Genomic DNA, 22,193 nt, shown 5'->3' with positions numbered 1-22,193 from the left:
CAAGTGGGTATTCCAAGACTGAGAGACAGCCAGAGTTGGCAAAAGATCAGACATTCTCCACTTAAGTAGAAGTAAAAATACTATTGTTCCAGTGAAAGTTAAAGTACTGATTCAACTTCATTACTCAGCTAAAGCAAAAAAGTACAGGCTCGAAGCGCTTACAGAGAAAAGCAGACAACAGAATACAACAGAATGCTGATGGCGGCAGTAACACACACTTGGAGGAGAGGCTCCAGCCGTCCATTCCAGCCCTATCCCTAACATTAACTCTAACCATAACTTTAACCTTAACCCTATCAGGTCTTGTTTTACAAAGCGATTCATGATTAGAACAAAAAACACATTTACACATACCGATGATTTGTCACATAGCATCGTTACCTGTTGGGATGAGAACGTGTTGTTTCCAGAGCACCACAAATTGGGGTGTCTGTAGCTCAGGTAGAGCAGGAAACCTACTAATCAGAAAGTTGCTGGTTCAATCCCCGCCTGCTCCAGCCTGCATGCCAAATATCCTTGGGCAAGACGCTAACCCCAAGTTGCTCTCCGATGCATCCATCGGGAGGATGAATGCGTATTAATGTTAGATAGAAAGCACTTACAGAGAAAAAGCATAGAAAAAAGTGAGTGCATGAATGAGGCAAGTTGTAGAGAGTAGAAAGGTTTTATACAAGAACCAGTTCATTTACCGTTATATTTTAGTTTCATTTTCAGTTCTGTACTTTTTACATGTAATATTGATTCATTAGATTGACTACATGCATTAGACCTAACTTGCTGACAGCAAATTTAAACAACCGTAATAATTTATTTTCAGCGTCTGAAATATTTATTTAGTTTGTTTTTTGTTTTCTTTTTGGCTCCTGATATTAGTCAACTACTATTTGTCAATGTTGAACTAATAATGAATCTAAGAAAAGCTATTTGTCACGGTTGGCCAGCATCAACCGTGGGGATGTGAGGAAGGAGGAGCCAGGCACGGAGCTCTGAATGCAAGCAGTGCGTTTATTTACAGTGAATGGAAAATAACAATAAATCCGCAGTGCGTTCCCGACTCCCGTGAAATGTCCTCTTCCCAGTGCTAGTGTTCCTTGTCTCCGCTCCTCAGTGTCTGAGCACCCCGTGCTCGCTGCCCTCTCATCTCCACGCTTCTCCTGGGGAGATAACAAACAGGCAGCCGTAAGACACATACAATGCGGCAGACTATCCGTACTGACTGGCCGAGAGACTAACGTGAAGTCACGCAATGATCCAGCGTCAGAGAGAGCGCCACCGCATTCTTAAGTAGCTCCTCTGACAAGGCTTGATCAGCTGTGTGATGGTCTTCAAGTGTGGCCAACCACCTGGCAGGGCCACACCCACCAGGCCTGAAGGTGCCTGTAAACAGGTGCTCTCAGAAACTCCGGCATCCACACACACACACACAGATATACCTGCAAGCAGGGAGAACGAGGGACAGCACACCAAAAACACACATGTCCATAACTGCTGGGTCGTTTAGACTCCTGAGCTGTGCACGAGGGGTCGAACACCCACTGGAAGGCCGGGCACTGGTTTTCAACCGTAATATACCTGATGTGCTCAGGTAACCTGTAGCGCCATGAAACCACTGTCACACCAGGGCGCATAAGAAATGATGCTTTAAGAGACTGATGGGATCGGGCAGCAGGGAAAACATCCACAAAATGCTACTTTCAGTTTGACTCCCTAAGACTACCTAAACTAAGTAGAGTCATTACATGCTTGTTAAAAGCAAACTCTCATATAGTTTTTAATGTGCTTCTTTCATTACAATGACTAGATAAAGAATGTGGCCCTGTCTCTATTTAATACTGGCTACCCCAAAATGTTTCCAAACCTACAACCGTAACTTTCACTGAGAGATTTTTAGATACGGTTATTGAAGCTGTGGGGTTAATTTTTTAAGTAACATGAGAGAGAGGCAGCAGCATACTGTTAGATTATAATATTATTTTATGCCATGTTATACCCCTAACTAAAGATTGTGAATTATTATGTAGTTTTAGTTTGCATTATTCTCCTGAATTAGAAGAAGCTGGTAACTATTGCATTAGTTAAACTGATTTGCATTACATTAGACTGCTGATTTATTGTGGATGAATGATATTGTTTTATGATGCATAATACTGCTGCAGAAAGCCATCGCCTTATTTGTCTGATTAGAAGAGAACAGAGCATGCTGGAGTTTTCTGCCCCAACTCAGCAGGAGCAGATAAACGGGGAGCCAAGGTCGTAGCTTAGGCGCCGTGTGAGAGAAAAGCATGTGAATGTTTAGGCTTTTATGATAAGGTGGGAGAACCAGAGGCTATAAGAGTTTGATCAATGCTCCACCATTTTGAGATCTGAGGCTGTCTGCATACGGTGTCCATCTCCCACGCGTGTGATCATTAAAATCATCGTTTGACTTAACCCGGCCGGACCAGTGTTGTTATTGTGGTTTTTTTCTCTTGTCTCTTGTCTCCATCCCCATATTTTGAACCATAACAATACACACAGAGCATCAGTGATAGAAAGCTAGGCTAACATAGGGTAGCTACCTGTTCAAGGAGAAACATGTATAGGCCCATCTCAAGTGCCAGTGAACATCTAAATGATTCAGGGAAGACTTTGGAGAAAGTGCTGTGGGTCGATGAAACGAAATTCCAATTATGTGGCTTTAACTGACCTTTTGAAATAGGAGTGTGATGCAAAAAATAGCATCCCCGCAGTCAAGCAGAGAGATGGAAACATTATGATGTGGGCTACAGGACGACTTAGTCGGGGTTCCAAGCAGTCAGGAAATGTGACATCGTCAGACTGCAGGCCACGGATTGGCTCGTCAGTCGCGGCACTCAATGAGTCATGAGACGGTGTCTTTCACTAAAATCAAAACTGCAGTTTTTTAAAAACCCTGCAACAAGGCAAATAGCTGCACAACACCGTGGTTTCCAAGTGTGACAAAAAGCCACAGATACATCATTCACACATTCACACACTGGTGATGGCAGCTACATTGTAGCCACAGCTGCCCTGGGGCGCACTGACAGAACATTGCAGAACCTTCAGCACCTCGTATGAAAAATATTTGACTGTGTGCATGCTTTTAGCACTGTTTGGATTTGAGAAAATCTAAAATAAATCGAAATTTGCTTTTAGAAGTTGTTTTATAAAGTTCAGTGGTATATTATGCATACAATAGGACATCTATTTAGATTTACATCTTCCACAGAAAAAACTGCACATTACTGAAACTTAGTATACTGGACTTTGTTGTTGTCCCACACAGGTTCAATTTCGAGTGGTAGATGGCTCAGTGCTCAGTCAACCAAGATTTTATGATAGTGGGCACAATGAGATAGATAAGCTGCTTGTAAACAGTACTTTTATGCTCTCTTTTTCCATTTGGATAAGAAAGAAAGAACCAGGAAACAAAGGCAAACAAATAATCTGTGCCTTTATCCCAGATTCACATTATAGGAACAGCTGCTCAATGACCACTGTAGTCTTTGCTTACAGCACTTTTATCTAGATCTATGCAAAGTGATCCACTACACCTACTTTTACAGTTAAATCATTTTATGAGCACTGATGCCATTTTAATCTGAGTTTCTACTCAAATACAATCAGTAAAGAAAAACACAGTCTGTGACGTTTGTTTTGAAGGAAAAGGTATTCCCTGCAAATGTTTATCTGTGTGAGACTATTCAGAAAACAGTCATTTTGTTTTATAGGTGAGACACTTGGCCTCTTTTTTCCTTGTTCTACGTTTGTCTTTTGTCCGATTACTCTGGAACACAAGATGGAAAACTGATATTCTCATGTTAAAAATATAGAAAAAGGATTTTATCACCCATAAATGTTAACTTCTCATGCCTCTAAGCACAAGCAGGAGCAGAAGTGCCCTCTGCAGTTTGTGTGTGGAAGTGCAAAAGCTAACAGCACCTGGTTTTCCCAGGCGGTCTCCCATCCAAGTACTGACCAGGCCCGACCCTGCTTAGGTCACGATATCGGGCAAGCAGAGCTGAAGAGGAGGATGCAGGAGGCCTGTGTGTGTTCAGCAGCCTGCTGCATTGGAGTTTACCTGGTAACAGATGACTCAAACAGCCCACACACCCGCTGGATGTGACTGCAAACATGCCCCCCTACACCTTTTACATAGCCCGGCTGCTCGAGTTCTTTTGCTGGTTTTTCCCGCGACCCCCCACCTTCTTCAAATCCAACAAAAGTGGTATCAAACGTTTATGCTACGTTTGTGCTGTAAAAATTTTTGTTTGTGCTGCTATCATTTTAAAGATATTCAAGAAAATTTCTAGAGGTCCCCAGAGGTCAACCAGCCCCCCCACATTAATTAAATCAAACAAAACTGGTGTCAATCAACTGTGCTACGCTTGTGCTGGTTTGTGCTGCTAAAATTCTCGTTTCTGCTGCTTCTGTTTTAAAGATATTAACGAAAATGTAAAGGTCAAAAGGTCTCTTCAGTATCCTTCCTGATGGCAGCAAACTGAAGACGCTGTTGAAGAGATGAGTGGAGTCACCTGTAATGAAGAGGACCTTTCGAATGAGGCAGGCACAGTAGATCTCCTGGGGAGGGAGGCAAGAGAGGACCCTGCAATCCTCTCCACTGCTCTCACTACCCGTTGTCATATTTTTCCTGCAGGACCCAGTGCAGGAGTCATACCACACAGTGATGCAGTTGGTGAGGATACTTTCAATGGTGCTCTTTAGAAGGTGCTCATAGTGGGGGTTGAATCTCTTGTCAGCAGAGTGAAGAGAATTGTTATGTGCATTATTATTCAGCCCCCTTTGGTCTGAGTGCAGTCAGTTGCCCATAGACATTGCCTGATGAGTGCTAATGACTAAATAGAGTGCACCTGTGTGTAATGTAATGTCAGTACAAATACAGCTGCTCTGTGACGGCCTCAGAGGTTGTCTCAGAGAATACTGGGAGCAGCAACACCATGAAGTCCAAAGAAACACTCTGATGGACGTGTGGACAGCAATGCTGCCTTGAACAGTACCGATGTTTCAGGGCTGGGTGACGTTGTTGGGTGGGACATCTACATCCTGACATATCAAGGTTACTTTACTTTTAGGTCAATTTGCTTTACAGAAAAATAATAGCATTTGTCATCAAGATATTTATATGACTGCACTTGATCAGGTTTGTCCGGATTTCAAACTGTTCTAAAAGTCTTTTGATTCAAATCTGGGGCTGTGTTATTGAAAGAAGCAGAGAAATCGATGAACTGAAGTCCTTTACTCTCTACATGTTTGACAATCAGGTGAAGTAGAATCAAAAGCACGTCCTCCACTCCTCTATTGGGCTTATGTGCAATCTGCATTGAATCAAGCTGAAGTTCAGTGTCTTCCATAATCACATTTCTGATGATTTTTTCAAAGACTGAGGTGAGGACAGCAGGCCTGAAGTCGTTTAGAACTTTTGGACGACTAGATTTAGGACCAGGAACCACAACAGCTTCTTTCCAAAGAGAGGGCATGAACGATTTATTCAGAATAACCTAAAATATGGGACTGAGTTGTCTGTGACGGTTCTCAGTCATCCAGGTCATTGTAGACTAAGGAGCTTGCAAAGAAAAGCGTCTGGACTTCTTTGAGTTGCTTGAAGACGTTTCACCTCTCATCTGAGAAGCTTCTTCAGTTCTAAGGGTCAGTTGGTGGGGAGTCCCAGATTTAAACCCAGTGGGAGTTTCCCCCCAAAGAGGGACAAAGGACCCCCTGATGATCCTCTACGTAATCACATGAGCCAAGGTGTGAAAGCGGGTGGGGGTCCTAATCAGCCAGGGTTTCGGGTGAGCTCATTGTGAAACCTGGCCCCACCCTATCATGTGATTTCCTGAGGTCAGATGGCCCAGGATGTGAGTGGGCGTTAAGGTGTCTGGGGAGGGAACTCAAAACTGGATTATAGATTATTTATATTATATATTGATATTATTTATCTGAATATTTATTTATCATAACTCTGTTTCTACACTCACTTTATATGAGTGCTTGTTGTTTCTTGTATATTTGCTGCTATGACAACTCAGTTTCCCTCCTGGATTAATAAAGTTTCTCTGATTCTGAAATACAGTGAGCCATTATATTTGTAGTTTCTAACTAACAATATAAAGGCTCTGCAACCGATAGAGCCACAGCACGTCCCACTGGCAGCTGAAGGAGCTTTTATACAAAGGACTTTGTAATTGAAGCTTTATTTATACAGGTCGGCTCATTGAGACTCAATGTCTCATTTACAAGAGAGACCTGTTCCAGACACACATATTAAAATTACAACAATAAGAGAAAAGTTTGTGTAATGTGCTCAGTCACATTAAAAACGAGAACAAGTTCCCAGAGATGGTTTCACAAAAACATGTGTACGTCTTTTGAAGTCTGCAAGTGAAATCAACGGAGAGCCTTAAATCCTTCGCTTATGTTTTCCATGAAGACGGAGCAGAAAAGGAGAACGCCTTCTTCCCAAGCTCTGCATGAACTGATGGAACAGTGGATGTAATGATGTCCTGAGACTGCAGGCTGTGACTAAACTGTTTGCCTAACATGTACTCTGATGAATAGGAGGCAGTAACCCAGAAACAGATTGATAGATAAAATGATACTAATGGACCATCCTGTGTAAGACCAATGAGGACCAGTTAACCAGAGAACACAGAGTATAGTGGTGTTCTTCTGTTGTAGAGAAAGATTAAAAATATAAGACACTGGCTCAGCTATGATATTTGCAGCCAAGTGCAAGAAGGAAGGAGAACGATTGTGAGGACGAGTTTCTGGTGTTGGGGCTGTTCAAAGCCTTACAAGCCTCTTCTACTGTGACAGGTGTGAAGGAAAAGGTATCAGTAAGCAGGAACTACGAGCAGAGTTGTGTGCAAGAGGTTTACCATCAGATACTGTGCTGAACAAAGAGCAAGAAGCAACAAAGTGTTTGTTAAAGCAACATTTCAGTTTTGTGTGACACAGGAGTGGAGTCGATATTTAAGTGAGGAGGAAGCTCTGAGGAGTCACAGCTGGCAGAGACACTTTATAGTTTGCCAAAACCTCCTACGGTCGTTTGGACTGTCAGTCGTTAAAGTAAAAAATAGTTACATCTTGATGATGGAGGCAGTAATCCGATTACACAGCTAATGAAAACGTAGCCAATCAGCATCAGAGCCAGACTTCCTGCCCAGGCCTGGTTTCTCTCATGTAGGAGATCGGCCGGTACTGAACCAAACCAGGCCTGTCCCGACCTTTCACCCTGACCTGGCAAAAAGGGGCGTGTCTGTCCACAAAGTAGACACAACTCTCCTGTAAATGTTCCCAAACTGACATTGTCAGCCTGTTTAATACGACCCCAGTTCAAACTGATGCGGGCTCGGAGCGTGAGAGTGTTTCTCACAGCACCAACTACGCAGTGATCACTCAGGTCGTTGGCAAAAACTGCAGATGTGGAAAACTTACGCAGCATATTAGTTAAAAAAGGTCAATGAGAGCAGATTTATCTGGGTGTTTAGGATCAAGGCGTGTGAGGCTTTAAATAATTTGAGTCAGTTTTAAAAACAAGCAGCGTGCCTTAAAATCATCAGACACAGAAGAAAGCCAGTCCCAATGAAAATCATCCATCTGAAAGACGTCATTAAAATGCAGCTCAGATAAAAGTTGAACCAGAGACGGTGATGTGCTGGGGGAAGCAGGTGGAGGCTGATAGCAGCCAACAACAGTCTGATTTCCAAACAGATCAATAGTTAAGGCCAAGATTTCAAATGGCTGAGGTGCAGATGGAGAGAACAAGACTTGAGCAGCAAGACAGAGCTTCACATAAACTTCCAGACCTCCGCCTTTTCTGGGACAGTCTGAGTGCTAAATGTTAAATCCATCAGTTGCTACGTTTTTATCCAGTAAAGATTTGGAAAGTCTCAGAAACAACAACGATACCAGCACCGCTTGAACAGCCCAGATTCCAATCATATCCATGTTAGGAAGCACACGACGTGATGCACGTGTAACCCAGACAGTTTTTAACATCTGCTGGTGTTTCACATTCAGCCAGAGGCCCAGGGTTAGGTTGGATACCAGACAATAATAAAAGCATCGTTATTAGACTCTAGAGCTGGTTTATAGCTGACACCACATGTAGAGTTTAAGTTCACACAGAGACGATGACATTTTTCTACAACCAGCAAACAATAAACAAGAAATGTAACAAGAGTTTCAGAAGAAGCTGTTTTACAGAGAAATGATTCCCCGAAGACAAAATTATTATCATCTTTATTTCTCCAGGTGAAAATTTAATTGAGATTAAAAATGTTGTTTTCAAGAGAGACCTGGCATCATGGCAGCAAGAGTCAGAAATACATCATAATTCAAACAAATACAAAATAGGAAAAACATCCTACATAAACTTCATAAAGTTTCATTAACAGACTTTGAACAATGGACTTCAAACTTCCCCCCAAAACAACAGAAACACATTTGAAGACAATGAATGACATTTATCCCTCTAAAGAAGGACTTAGACTACGATTTAATATGAATGAGAACATGTTCATAAATGGATGCAACCAAAGATTTCATCAATCCCTGATTTAGAGACAACAGAACATTTGGTTTGATTTCACAAGATAAGAATGACGACTGAGTTGGAAGATTGTTTTATGTTTAGTCAAATCTTTCATACATAAAGTCGGATTACAAAATCATCCCCTAAATTTGTTGTTTTATTCAAGGAATTGAAATTATAGAGAAAATCTGTGAAATGACTTAAAGAAAACAAACCACAAAAACTCTATGATGCTCTAAACCTCCTGGTTTAGGTCGGCAACCTTTCTGATGATGAGTGCATCTAAAATTTCCTCAGAAGTCAATGTGCCATATGATTGCATTAGCAATAAATTACACACTATATAGAACCACTTCATAGGATTATATTTGTGCGCAGATGTTTGCAGCTATCAGCGAATATTTATCAGCTATTTTGAAACAAAGAAAGACTTTTTATCCATAACAGCAAATGAACTGTACAACAGAAAATACAAATGCTATTTATGGTCTCCTCACAACAATGATAAGAAAAATAAACTGGGCCAATATGTCATGTTTCTTAATACAGAGACACACATGTTAATGTGATCTCTGGTCTCCTCTGAGTGGGAGTTATTATAACTGACTGTAAAAAGTCAGCACAAGGAAAATAAACTCCACCTAAACTTGGTTTATATCTGACCCAGACAGACTGCAGGTCATAACTTCTTACCTGAAGTTCAGTTCACCTGACACTCGGACCGGCAGCCGCCTCGGGTCTCTGCTCCTCCTGCCTCCCCTTTCCCTCATCCACCTGCTGCCTCTGTGGAAGCTCCGCCATAGCCACCACCAAACAACTGACTTATTTTTACACATCGACCAGCATCCGGCCAATCCGCCATCTTTCATTGTTTATACCGTTACAAAAAAATAAAAAAAACATCATCGGCCCATAAAAACGAAAAATCACCATCAGTATGCCCGATGGCCAGTCCAGCTATGGTCGTGCCATCAGTTAACCCTTCACGTGGCAGCTGTGACACGCGTGCCCAGGGTTGCCGACCCCTGCTCTAAAGCATCTGATTTGGATTCCTGAGATCAAATATATTTTCCTTTGTGTTTGTTTTCTTCACATTTGTGGCTTTAATGTAGTGTTACATCCTGTTTGTTTGCTTCCCTCTGTATACATGTCCAGATTCACTGTTATGTTTCTATTCTTACATTGCTGTGTGATCACTGTTCCCTCTGCTGACTGATGTGACCTTTTGTATCTCACACTGATACTTGTCATATTTGTATCTGCGCCTAAAAGATAAAAAGTTTTCCATGCTAAAACACAGCTCCGCCTCCTGCAGTTCTCCCTCTGAACCACTAGATGTCTCTGTTATCTAAATGAAGACGTGCAGCACAGCAACCACAGCAGCGCTCAGATCACACGTGTCCTGTTATTATGTATAAAAGCATGAAACAGGTGAGACAGGTGGGATCAATATTAATGTTGTGGAAATATATGAAAAAGCAACAGAAGAGTGAAAACATTTCCTGTTTCTAGAAAGATCTTTCAGCTCACAGCTGCTCACAGACTGTATTTACAAGTGACAAACTGCAACTCTACAGTACATCTACAGTATATATCAAATATATTCTGTATTCAAATCTATTGAGTGATGTTTGAAAGTCTTTCCAGGTGAGTTTGATCCAGGAGGGTCTGAAGCCAGAGTCAGACAGAGACTGTGCAGAGACTGTAGAAGGACAGAGCAGCAGCAGAGCAGTCCAGATACACTGATGATCCTCTGTCAGATCCAGAGGGACACACAGGGATGATGCTGGACTCTACATTGTGTCTGACAGTGGAGCTGTTCTCAGAGCAGTTCACTCTGCAGCACTGACAGTCATCTGCACTTCTTCTCATTCCTCTGTCAGTCACTGCTGGATGAAGCTCTCCTCTCCACCTCCCAGTAACATGGCCCAGTCAGAGCGTCTCTACACACAAGCTGCTGCTGCTTCAACCTCTCTGGATCATCAGGACACAGCTCCTCCTCTCTCAGCACACACACCGTCCTGTTTACCATCATATCCTCCACCTGCAGAGAGAAGAAGGAAGAGCAGAGGAGATAAACGAGTGTTTCCAGAGACTCTTCATCAGCTGTCAGTCAGTGATGCAGCACATCCAGTATAAAGAGCAGCAGGGACTTCAGTGCTGGGACTGTACTAGGACTCATTGTTGCTTCACTTTTTCTAATCTTTGGATTTTTATTGAAGTTGATGAAAATGTTTTTCCCTCCTAGTTTGAGTTTGGACTTTCATTCATTAGAAGAACCTTGGTGTGTCCACTCTGAGCTCTGTAGGAACCCCAACAACAAGCCCAACAATCCAGATGGACGGTTCCAGCTGTTAACTGGAGGAATTCCATCCAAACATCTGCTCTCACTAAATTCTTCCTCACCTACAGACTGTGTTCTTCACTGCTTTAAACTTGGAAATGAATGCAGTCATTGGTCTGCGTGCTGCTTTGTTCAGAGAGCTGATTGGCTGTTGACAGTGTTTGATCAGAGCGTGTCAGCCGTTACCATGGTGACCATAAAGGTCAGAAACAGGAAGTGTTTGTGTCCAATCCTGAAGCCTGTCACCATTCTCCTCTCACAGCTTCACTGAGAAGCTGCAGCTTTACAGGAAAAACTGGATCTTTGTTTCATACTGACTGTGTTTAGTACAATACTGCTGACAGCACCACCCACTCACTCCATCACTCTACTTACACCAGAGTCTCCAGTCTGTAGTCTGGACTCTGCTGAAGATCAGACAGCTGCTTCACATCTGGATCCTTCAGGTTGTTCCAGCTCAGGTCCAGCTCTCTCAGATGGGAGGGGTTGGACTTCAGTGCTGCTGCCAGATAATCACAGCTGATCTTTGACAAACCACAGCTCCACAATCTGTATAAAGAATGAAAGATGTAAGTTTATTAGACAAAGTGTGAGCTTGAAATCATTCAGTGTTTCATCATCTGTTCAGAGCTGAAGAAGGTTCAGAATGTAGAAGTTTAGAAAATGGAAACTCCAAACAGCTGAAGCCAACAGGAAGCAGCTTCAAACAGGAAACTGTGCAGAGTTTCAGACTATATGTCCTGATGCAGCCAGTTGGATTTTGGAGATTTGAATCTCTGTTCTGTGACTAAGTCCTTGAATCATTTCTTCCAGTTGGTCCAACAAGACAGACTAAGTGTTGGACACGTGTTGTGGCTCCATTAGGGGAGCTTCTAAATGTGATGTGATGGCCCCTCTGGGTCTGTCAGGTCACAGCACTGAAGAGAGCTCAAACTGGGCACACAGTTGTTCCAGTCTGGACCAAAGACTCTATACTGGGACTGAGGGACTGCTTTGACTGCACCCACTGGGACTTTTTAAAGGCTCATGTTCTCACTGAGATCATCGATTTCTACTTACATTTCTTTCTGGGAAAAATGGGGATTACTTTGGAAACAGGAAGTATTTTCCCAATAAGCAGCCCTGGATTAGTAAATCACTCCAACATGTTCTCAGGCAGAAGAAGCTGTCTTGTTATGAGGGAGAGAAGAAAAAGATTGAGGCACAGAAACTTGTTGAAAGAGAGATAAAGCAGCTAAAATCAGGTGTAAAAGTAAAGCAGAGGATGAGCTGAATAAAGGACACTCAAGGCTGGCTTGGAAAGGAATGAAGTCCATGGTGGGGATGCAGAACAAGGAGCAAAGATGAATGTGATGCTGAATCAGCAGAAGACTTGGACTCATTTGATTCCAGCTTTGATATCATTGATTTCAATGAAGAGCTTTGTGATTGTAGCAAAGGGCTGGTAGCTCTGAGAGTCCCACTGATGAGGTGTTTGTGTGGAAATCTCTTAGTGGGACCAAAGAGAGAAAAAGCCCTGGTCCTGATGCTGTGGGAGGGAAATGATTGAAGTGTGCTGTGAGGAACTGACTGGGAGATTTTCACACATTTTCCAGTCCTCCTTGGAACAACAGGAAGTTCCCAGCATATGGAAACAAAGGTTAAGTGTCCTATGGCACTCAGTGATGATGGTGCTGTGGCCCCACCACCTCCACCTCTTTGTAAAGGAACTAACTGTAATCTGAAGCTTCAAATGGAACTAAGACTTCCTCCACTAGGTGGCAGTGTCTGATGAGAAAGTGTTAGTGGAGCTGGCCTGGAGTCAGAAACAGGAAGATGCAGGATTTGGGCTGAAATGGGGAAAAGTGGTTCGCACTAGTGCCTTAAAGCAAGAAGGTTGTAGGTTGAAGCTTGTTGGCCTTTCTGTGGAGGTTGGATGTTCTCCCACAGTCCAATGAAATGCTGCTTAGGTTCATTGGTGCTTCTAAATTGGCTGTAGGTGTGGATGTGAGAGAGTGCTTCTCTGTCTCTCTCTGTTGGCCCTGTGATGGACTGCTCACCTGTGCAGGTGGACCACGCCTCTTGCCCTATGACAGCTAGGGCACAGGCTGCAGCCCTGTGAGCCTAAGCTGAATAAACAGTTAGCAAAAATGATCCATAGATGGCCTGAAATCCCCCAGTTAGCAGTTTGGTAGATAGCTATGACATGCTAATCCCATCCAGCAGCTGTATTCTACCTGTAAGCTGATCCCTGCTGAGCCAAAGCACTTTTTCATATACAAATTACAACCTTTAATAGAAACCTATTGGTCAGCATCTTATTAGCCTGCTGTTAGCTTCATTCCACAGAAAACTGAGAGAAACTAACAGAGTTGATAAAGAATAAAGAGAAATGTGCTGATTTAAAGCCTTTGAAGTGCTTCAGATGATCTCTGTCCACTTCTGTCCACTCATTCATTCATGTAAGCTTTCTAATGCAGCTTTGATCTTCACAGTCTGCTTCATGAAACTCATTCTAACCCTGAATGTCAGAGTGTTCCTCCTTCTCTTTCCCATCATTCATGCTGGCAGTGGAGGAGATTTGGATGTTGGACTGTGTTTTGGATGATGTGTGTATGTTTGTGTTGGACTGCTGTCTGTAAAGCAAACGCACATTTTGCTTTGGATTTCAGTGTCAGACAGACTTTAAGGTGGAATGAAGAGTTGGAGAGTTTCACAGTGAATTATCCAGTGGAGGATTTTTCTTCTTCTTTGAAGGTTTGAAATGTGAACATTGTTCTGCTGCAGTCAATGGACTAAACCAGAGAAGAAGAAAACAGACTTTACCATGAAGATCCTCAGTGTGGATCAGTATAATATCAGCCTGATGTCTGCAGTTTAGTGTCAGCACAACTTTCACATCATATTCATCTCAGCACAACTAAAACATGCTGACTGACCTCAGAGTTTCAAGTCCACATCCTGGACTCTCCAGGAAACCACACAGATGCTTCACTCCTGAATCCTGCAGGTTGTAGTTCCAGCTCAGGTCCAGCTGTCTCAGATGGGAGGGGTTGGACTTCAGTGCTGCTGCCAGATAATCACAGCTGATCTCTGACAAATCACAGCCCCCCAATCTGTATAAAGAATGAAAGATGTAAGTTTATTAGACAAAGTGTGAGCTTGAAATCATTCAGTGTTTCATCATCTGTTCAGAGCTGAAGAAGGTTCAGAATGTAGAAGTTTAGAAAATGGAAACTCCAAACAGCTGACAGAGTTCATACGCCTTTGTCAGGGTCAAATTCAAGCAAGACCATGTGAAAATTAAAACACATCATCCTAGGTGAACTTAAACACCTTTGTTCCCCTTTTGTTAAGACATAGAAAAGTACACCACACAAAAATACTGCAAAAGGAAACGGTCGCCTTATATACATAGTGTATAAACTCAAAATGCACATTTCACTTCAAATTAAGATTAAGGCTTTGAACAGATCACATAGTTCAGTTCAACATATAAGACTTTAAGAATGCACAAGCATCTACTTAAAATCTATTTAATTTATCATCCATGATATTATTTTGTACAATTCCAATGTATTTTGTTCATCTCCCTTAAATAAACAGGCAGTCTTAAAGTATGAAATATTCATATACAAACACATATAAATGTGTGTACTGTCTCAGTGGCTGATAGTACCCCACAGGCCTCAGTGTGAGCTTGAAGACATTTATAATGTTTAAGTAGTTTAATGTGCAGGTGCTGACGATAAACACATTTTGAATGAAAGCCGGGGAACTTTGGTAGCACAGAAACAAGTGGCTATTCTTTGTGACTATATGGATCACTCACAATACCATTATTTCACACAAAGGCACCAAATTAATACTCAAAAAAGCTGCAGCAATACACACAAATATAAACAGTACTTGGTGACAACTTTGCTTTTAGCCTTTAACCTTTCTTGACTACTTTTGATGTGGCCTCTATATTTTACCTTTAAAAACAGTTTATCTTGCCAATCTGTTATTTTCTCATTTTGACCAACTGTATCAGCACAATTTATCTAAATTCAGACAAAATTTAAAATACACGTAGAAAGTGATCTTCATAACTTGAAATGCAAATAGAGATTGTACATTTTTAAAAATACGCACACGTTTTGCAAACAACAAAGTTATATGGTACTATTTACCAAAAAATGCAGCCAAGGCTCAGACGTTTTTCATATAATCATTTCAAACTATTTACAGAACAATCAGGTGTCAAACAATAGTTTGTGTCACTCTAACACATATGAGAACAGCACAGGGATAAACCTGCAGGTCTGACAGCAGGTGTGTCACTCAGCGTTTACACTGCAATCTGCCTTTGTTGGCTTTAAGGCAGCAACTGTGACGATCACTAGTAGAACTGACACACAAAACAAAACAACAGCTACACACTAAATACACAAGACAACAAACTAACTTGAGACCAAACACGGTAAACGTCACAAATCTCTCACGTATCAAAACTCTCTCTCTCTTTCGCTCACTCGCTCTCTCTTGCCGGTCACTCCTAAAACTTCCCCCTTTTGCTAAACAACCAAATGTCATGTTTCCATATCATTTTTGATTGGTCGACATGGTACATTTTCCCACCTATAGGGCTTTGGAGCGTGATGTCACGGGAGATGGGCCATGCCCCCTTCCGCCATGACAGTAGGCCAGCCAAAGGATACCATTTCAGCTATGGATCGTACGTGTTGTGTTGTCGGTTGCAACGTTAGATCACACGATCGTGAAGGCAAGAAGCTGGATAACGGGCTCTCTTTTCATCGTTTTCCATCCTGGAGGCAACGTGAGGGATCCCATGTATCCGATATTACTAAACAAAGACGTCAGGCTTGGATTGCAGCGGTGAGACGAGCGGATATCGAGTTCTCTGCAATCCCCAGCTTTTTGTTGGTTTGCTCACGGCATTTTCTTTCCGGTGAGTTCTAAATTAATTCATATCACTCTTGAAAGGCTTTTAGTGTTATTTTCAACGTGCTGCGGTCATAGATAATGAGATAAAACATGCTAATGTGTGATGCTGCAGAACCACATCATGTCGACTGAGTAGCTTATGATTTGGCATTATTGCAGGCAAACCAGCATATGAAATGGATGTAACAAATCCAGACTGGGCACCAACACTGCACATGGGGCATGACGACATACCTGTATCAGACTCGGACCGGCACTCAAGGCGTACGCAACGGAAGCGAAAAAGAGCACCCATCGGAGGTAAACAACCCCCCCCCCTCTAAAAACATACTAAATTGCTATCACTGTACACTAATCCGCACATCACTTCCAGATGAATCACACACCTGTCATTGGAATATTGGTGTACATTTACCTTATGTCTAATTTTATCTTACAGGCTTTCGTTATGCAGCTGCAGAGTCTGAAGGTGTGCCCCGTGCAGAAGTGATTGATGAAGATCTGACAGAAGACCAACAGCAAAATCACAATGTCATGGAGGCAGTGGACAGCAGTTGTGTTGGACAAGTGGAGGTTGAGGTAGCAGCTGCAAATGTGGATATACTGAAGAAATGTAAACCTTTTAAAATGATGACAGATTACAAACTCTCAGCTGTGTCTGTAATCAAACCTCTGTAACTTTGCTTCACTTCAGCAGCATCAGCTCATGTTCACATGTTGATTCATGGTTTGCTTCAGTTTTTGATGGACTGCAGAATATTTTGAAGGTTATCTGCTATAAAAAGCCAGAACAGGAAAATCTGCTTCATGTGTTTCTGTTTGATCCTCAGTGACTTTGACACAAAGGCCTCTGCTGTGATGATCACACCTCTGATCAAGTCTCACAGTGTCAGCTTTGTTTTTATACATATGGATATGTGCTGATAAATGATCAGAATTATAATATTTCCCACTGTCTGCTGTGTGCCGTGACCTTTGACCTGCTAAAGACAGTCAGCTGTGGATTATTCATTGTTGTGTCTGATACTTAGAACTGTGAGGAAGAACACTACACAGTTCATCAGGGTCCCCTCTCTCTGAATCAGGAAAGGTGGGCAGGCCGCGTGTGGGCCGCGGGCCATACGTTGAGTCTCACTGTTTGAAATGTGAACATTGTTCTGCTGCAGTCAATGGACTAAACCAGAGAAGAAGAAAACAGACTTTACCATGAAGATCCTCAGTGTGGATCAGTATAATATCAGCCTGATGTCTGCAGTTTAGTGTCAGCACAACTTTCACATCATATTCATCTCAGCACAACTAAAACATGCTGACTGACCTCAGAGTTTCAAGTCCACATCCTGGACTCTCCAGGAAACCACACAGATGCTTCACTCCTGAATCCTGCAGCTTGTTGTTCCAGCTCAGGTCCAGCTCTCTCAGATGGGAGGGGTTGGACTTCAGTGCTGCTGCCAGATAATCACAGCTGATCTCTGACAAACCACAGTCCCTCAATCTGTATAAAGAATGAAAGATGTAAGTTTATTAGACAAAGTGTGAGCTTGAAATCATTCAGTGTTTCATCATCTGTTCAGAGCTGAAGAAGGTTCAGAATGTAGAAGTTTAGAAAATGGAAACTCCAAACAGCTGAAGCCAACAGGAAGCAGCTTCAAATAAACACAACAAGAGAAAAAACTCTGAATGTTTCACATTAAAGTCGTACATTTATCATAAAAACAGGACAAAGACTTGAAAAAGTCGTGTTTTTCCTTCCAGGAACCACAAGGCTTCACTTTTAAAGGTGAAGTGTGAAAGAAATGGACATATTTGAAGTCCAACACCTTTTTCCAGTCACATTATTAAAGCAGACAAACTACAAGCTCATTTTCATTCCAACAAGTCATCTTCTGACCTGGACTAACAACACTGGTCTCTATGTGCAGCTGGCTGTGAGACCAGTGCTCAGGGACCGTCTACAAAGTGCAACACTGAAAGAACATCGCACACTAGCTGTGTCCCAAAACGTCGGCTGCATCCTTCGGAGGACCCGGTATTTGCGGTCTACGTGGGCCGGGTCCTTCAAAGACCGAAAAGGCTGGAAGTGCGAGGCTGTGAAATGGGACGGTCTAGCCTTCAGATTTGCGTCACCGCTGTTGTTGGTGGAGTTTAATAAACTCGGCCGTCTGCTCCTTGCTATCTAAAATATAACAGGACACTGGCGTAAACTCTCGACCGTCTCACACTTCTGTTTAATCAGTTTCCTGTTTAACGTTTATTCAGCTGTGTGAAAATCCCGGAGGAACTTTGATCTCAGCCAAACCGATTTACTCCGGAACAAATAAAACACAGAAAAAAGGCAAACAATTACATTTTTAAGTTATCCGGGTGACTTATATATCATGTTTAACCTGAGTAGCGAAAGAGCAGGGGTCTGAAAACGATGAAGCCGGGCGTCCGCTGCTCTCGCCGGCTGGAGTGACCATTGAACCCCCCGGCTTGCTAGCGAGCGGGTGGGGAACAGACGTCTCCGAAAACGTCGGCACACTTTTGCAAATATGCGATGTCTTGATAAACCAAGCAGATATTTGAAGTTTACACAGCTACTTTCTCGCCTGAAAATATGTTAAAAGTTTATTTTGTGACCCAGAAAGATTAATAAGAGTAATTTGAAAACTTAGTAGCTGCCGCCATTGTTGGCAGCTGAAATTTGGCTGGGCCGCGCTATGAATTCTGGGATATGGTGGGCCACGAAGGACACACCCGACGAATCCTTCAAATTCGGGGAAATGAAGGACGCATTTGTGCATTTGCATGCGCAAAAGAAGACTTCACACACAACGCGCTCTGTTTAGACCCAGAGCAAAGAATATTGTTTGACAGATGACCCTTAATATGAAGACTTCGGACTTTACGTTTCCCAATTTTTGCTTTAAGTTATTTTGTTATTTACATAATAATGTAGATAACCTAATAATGATCCTTATTGCTGTTTTAGAGGAGCGGTGCTTCAAAGGATAGCTGCAGATTTCTCTCAGAATCTGTAGATTATACAGTACAAATAAAATGTTCACGTTTCTCCAACGTTGTCTTCCCAACAGTTTCACTGACATCTACACGGGATGGCCAGGAAGCGTTCGCGATGTCTTATCGGGCGCTGATAATTGGCGTCTGTCTTGTGTTGGTGACGTAAAAGACGGATTTAATGCGACATGACCGTTCAAACAGCAGTCGCTTTCTAAAACATCGGATATGCAGTGTGAACGTAGCCTTACTCTCAAATCCTCCCTAATAACAAGAACATAATTACACTTTAGCCACAAGAGGGCAGCAGCATTAATACAAGTCACATGTATATAAAGGTACAGTGATTATATTACAGTGATTTTGACAAAAACAAAACAGAGGTTCATGGCAGTGTGTTTTCCATAACATACCAACCAAATTAAATAATAAAAACTTTATAACTTACAGAGCTTTTTTAGAGGCTTTGACCACTGGCAGCAGCCTCAGAAGAGCCTCCTCTGAAGCAAAGTATTTATTCAGGTCAAACACATCCAGATCTTTTTCTGATGACAGTAAGATGAAGACCAGAGCTGACCACTGAGCAGGAGACAGTTTATCTGTGGAGAGACTTCCTGATCTCAGGGACTGTTGGATCTCCTCCACTAGAGAACGATCATTCAGTTCATTCAGACAGTGAAACAGATTGATGCTTTTCTCTGCAGACAGATTCTCACTGAGCTTCTCCTTGATGTACTGAACTGCTTCTTGATTGGTCTTTGAGCTACTTCCTGTTTGTGTCATCAGGCCTTGCAAACGAGTTTGATTAGTCTTCAGACCCAAGAGAAAACGAAGGAACAAGTCCAGGTGTCCATTGGGGCTCTGTAAGGCCTTGTCCACAGCACACTGGTAGAAGTATTTCTTTGAAGATTTTCTTGTTTGAAACACCTTCCAAGTTGTTTCTTGCTCTTCCAGCAGATTGAGTCCAGAGTTGATGAAGGTCAGGTGGACATGAAGAGCAGCCAGAAACTCCTGAACACTGAGATGAACAAAGCAGAACACCTTGTTCTGGTACAGTTGTTTCTCCTCTTTAAAGATCTGTGTGAACACTCCTGAGTACACTGAGGCTGCTCTGATATCGATGCCACACTCTGTCAGGTCTGGTTCATAGAAGATCAGGTTTCCTTTCTGCAGCTGATCAAAAGCCAGTTTTCCCAGTGACTCAATCATCTTCCTGCTCTCTGGACTCCAGTGTGGATCTGTCTCAGCTCCTCCATCATATTTGACCTTCTTGACTTTGGCCTGAACCACCAGGAAGTGGATGTACATCTCAGTCAGGGTGTTGGGCAGCTGTCCTCCCTCTCTGGTTTCCAGCACATCCTCCAGAACTGTAGCAGTGATCCAGCAGAAGACTGGGATGTGACACATGATGTGGAGGCTTCGAGCTTTCTTGATGTGGGAGATGATCCTGCTGGCCTGCTCCTCATCTCTGAATCTCTTCCTGAAGTACTCCTCCTTCTGTGGGTCAGTGAACCCTCTGACCTCTGTCACCATGTCGACACACTGAGGAGGGATCTGATTGGCTGCTGCAGGTCGTGTTGTTATCCAAAGGCGAGCAGAAGGGAGCAGGTTCCCTCTGATGAGGTTTGTCAGCAGCTCATCCAATGAGGTGGACTTTCTTGTTTCAGTCAGGATTTTAGTTTTGTTGAAGTCCAAATTAAGTCGACACTCATCCAGACCATCAAGTATGAACACAACCTGGAAGTCTTCAAGCCTGCAGATTCCTGATTCGTTAGTTTGATTAAAGAAGTGATGAACAAGCTCCACCAAGCTGAACTTTTCATCTTTCAGCACATTCAGCTCTCTGAAAGTGAATGGAAATATGAACTGGATGTCCTGGTTGGCTTTGTCTTCAGCCCAGTCCAGGCTGTATTTCTGTGTTAAGACTGTTTTCCCAATGCCAGCCACTCCCTTTGTCAGCACTGTTCTGATTGGTTCGTCTCTTCCTGGTGAGGCTTTAAAGATGTCTTCTTGTCTGATTGTTGTTTCTGGTCTGTCTGGTTTCCTGGATGCTGTTTCAATCTGTCTGATCTCATGTTCCTCATTGACCTCTGCAGTCCCTCCCTCTGTGATGTAGAGCTCTGTGTAGATCTGGTTCAGGAGGGTTGGGCTTCCTGCTTTAGCGATGCCCTCAAACACACACTGGAACTTCTTCTTCAGTTGGGCTTTAAGTTCTCGTTTACAGAGTGGAGCAAATATTTCTGAAGGTAAGAAATTCAGAAAAAAATATTATATAATAAATATCATAGCCTTTCAGTACCCTGAAAGGATGAATGTCTATTGGTCCATTTCTTGAGCTATTAGGAAAGATCAATATTCAGTCTTTAGAGAAATTCTCTTACTGCTCTGCAGATGGTCAGCCATCTCATGCTGCTTAAGTCTCCTCAAGAAGTGGAGTGTGATCTTCAGAAATGCTTCTCTGCAGCTCTTTCTTTCATCTTCATCCTCACCTTCAAACATCTCCTCATCCTCCATCTGGCTCTTTAAAGTTTCTGGGTGATCTGGACTCAGAAGCTTCTGGATCTTCTTCAGCTCGTTCTTCACAAACATGGTGATGTTGTCCTCCAGCCGCTGGAAAAGAAAACTATATGAATTACCCAGTGGTAAATGGACTGGTTCTTATATAGCTCTCTTTGATACTCTGTGCACACAAAGCATTTATACAACATGCCTCATTCAACCAAGCACATTGTTCTATGCTTAAATACTTTCTTTCACACTCTGATGGATGCATCAGAGGGCAGCTTGGGTTTAGTACGTTACCCAGTACATTTGCCAGCCAGGGTTTGATTCACAAACCTAACTAGTAGCTGACCTGCTCCCCTCCTGAGCTACAGTCACCCCAATCTGACTGAAATCATGGAGCCCAAACTCTGACTTATGTTGGACACACTGACAATCCTCTGGTCCACAAAGTGCAGCATAGAGGTGACTGAAAAGAACAAATGTAAACGTAGTACTACAAACCATAACCACAGAGTCCAGGTGTGTTTGATGTTGCTGTGCAGACTGACCAGTGGAAACCTCTGCTCTCTGCTGGTCCACTCTGTGGAGGAGTAATGTATAATTAGCTCATGTTATGTCTGTCCACACACAGACACAAGCTAAAGGTCCATGAAGTGATGTTTGGATGGGTTCAGTCAATCAGATGACTGTCATGGTGGAGCTTTGCTAGTCCTGCTGATCCCACTGAGAATTAACAACTCAGTTTCCAGATGTCTGTAGTTTTCTGCTCAGTTTCTTTAGTCCCAACAGCTCTTACCATCTCCTGCATAAAGCTTTCCCTCCATGCTCAGATGCCCTGGAACAAGGTGCTCTCTTTATATC

The 22,193-nt window shown here is 42.6% G+C and overlaps 2 protein-coding genes across 2 annotated transcripts in view; both read right to left on the bottom strand.

The window, feature by feature from the left end:
• The window catches only part of LOC146716557 (protein NLRC3-like), a 224,524-nt gene that overhangs the window by 33,632 nt on the left and 168,699 nt on the right, over positions 1–22,193 (bottom strand). The gene's annotated exons all lie outside the window — the stretch shown is intronic.
• Positions 17,127–21,432, bottom strand: LOC146716563 (protein NLRC3-like). Its single transcript, XM_085452548.1, has 3 exons — positions 21,209–21,432; positions 19,276–21,067; positions 17,127–17,322 (listed from the first exon to the last, which is right to left on the bottom strand). Exons 1-3 carry the CDS (start codon positions 21,414–21,416, stop codon positions 17,127–17,129), a joined length of 2,196 nt encoding a protein of 731 aa, XP_085308674.1. The 5' UTR covers positions 21,417–21,432.

Source organism: Copadichromis virginalis, linkage group LG3 (assembly GCF_057382275.1).
Source record: "Copadichromis virginalis isolate Kocher_CV1m ecotype Utaka linkage group LG3, C_Virginalis_male_GT1.1, whole genome shotgun sequence".
Classification (NCBI taxonomy): domain Eukaryota; kingdom Metazoa; phylum Chordata; class Actinopteri; order Cichliformes; family Cichlidae; genus Copadichromis; species Copadichromis virginalis.
The sequence above is the reverse complement of the archived record's forward strand: the minus strand, read 5'-3'. Positions and strand labels throughout refer to the sequence as shown.

Bases quoted from the DNA above. Each gene is read 5' to 3' on its own strand.
- LOC146716563 (XM_085452548.1), bottom strand. From the start codon at position 21,416: ATGTTTGTGAAGAACGAGCTGAAGAAGATCCAGAAGCTTCTGAGTCCA. The intron at 21,068-21,208 runs GTAAGAGAATTT...TCTTACCTTCAG, and splicing joins GGCTGACCATCTGCAGAGCA to AAATATTTGCTCCACTCTGT. The intron at 17,323-19,275 runs GTAAGTTATAAA...TTCTTTATACAG, and splicing joins AAAGCCTCTAAAAAAGCTCT to ATTGAGGGACTGTGGTTTGT.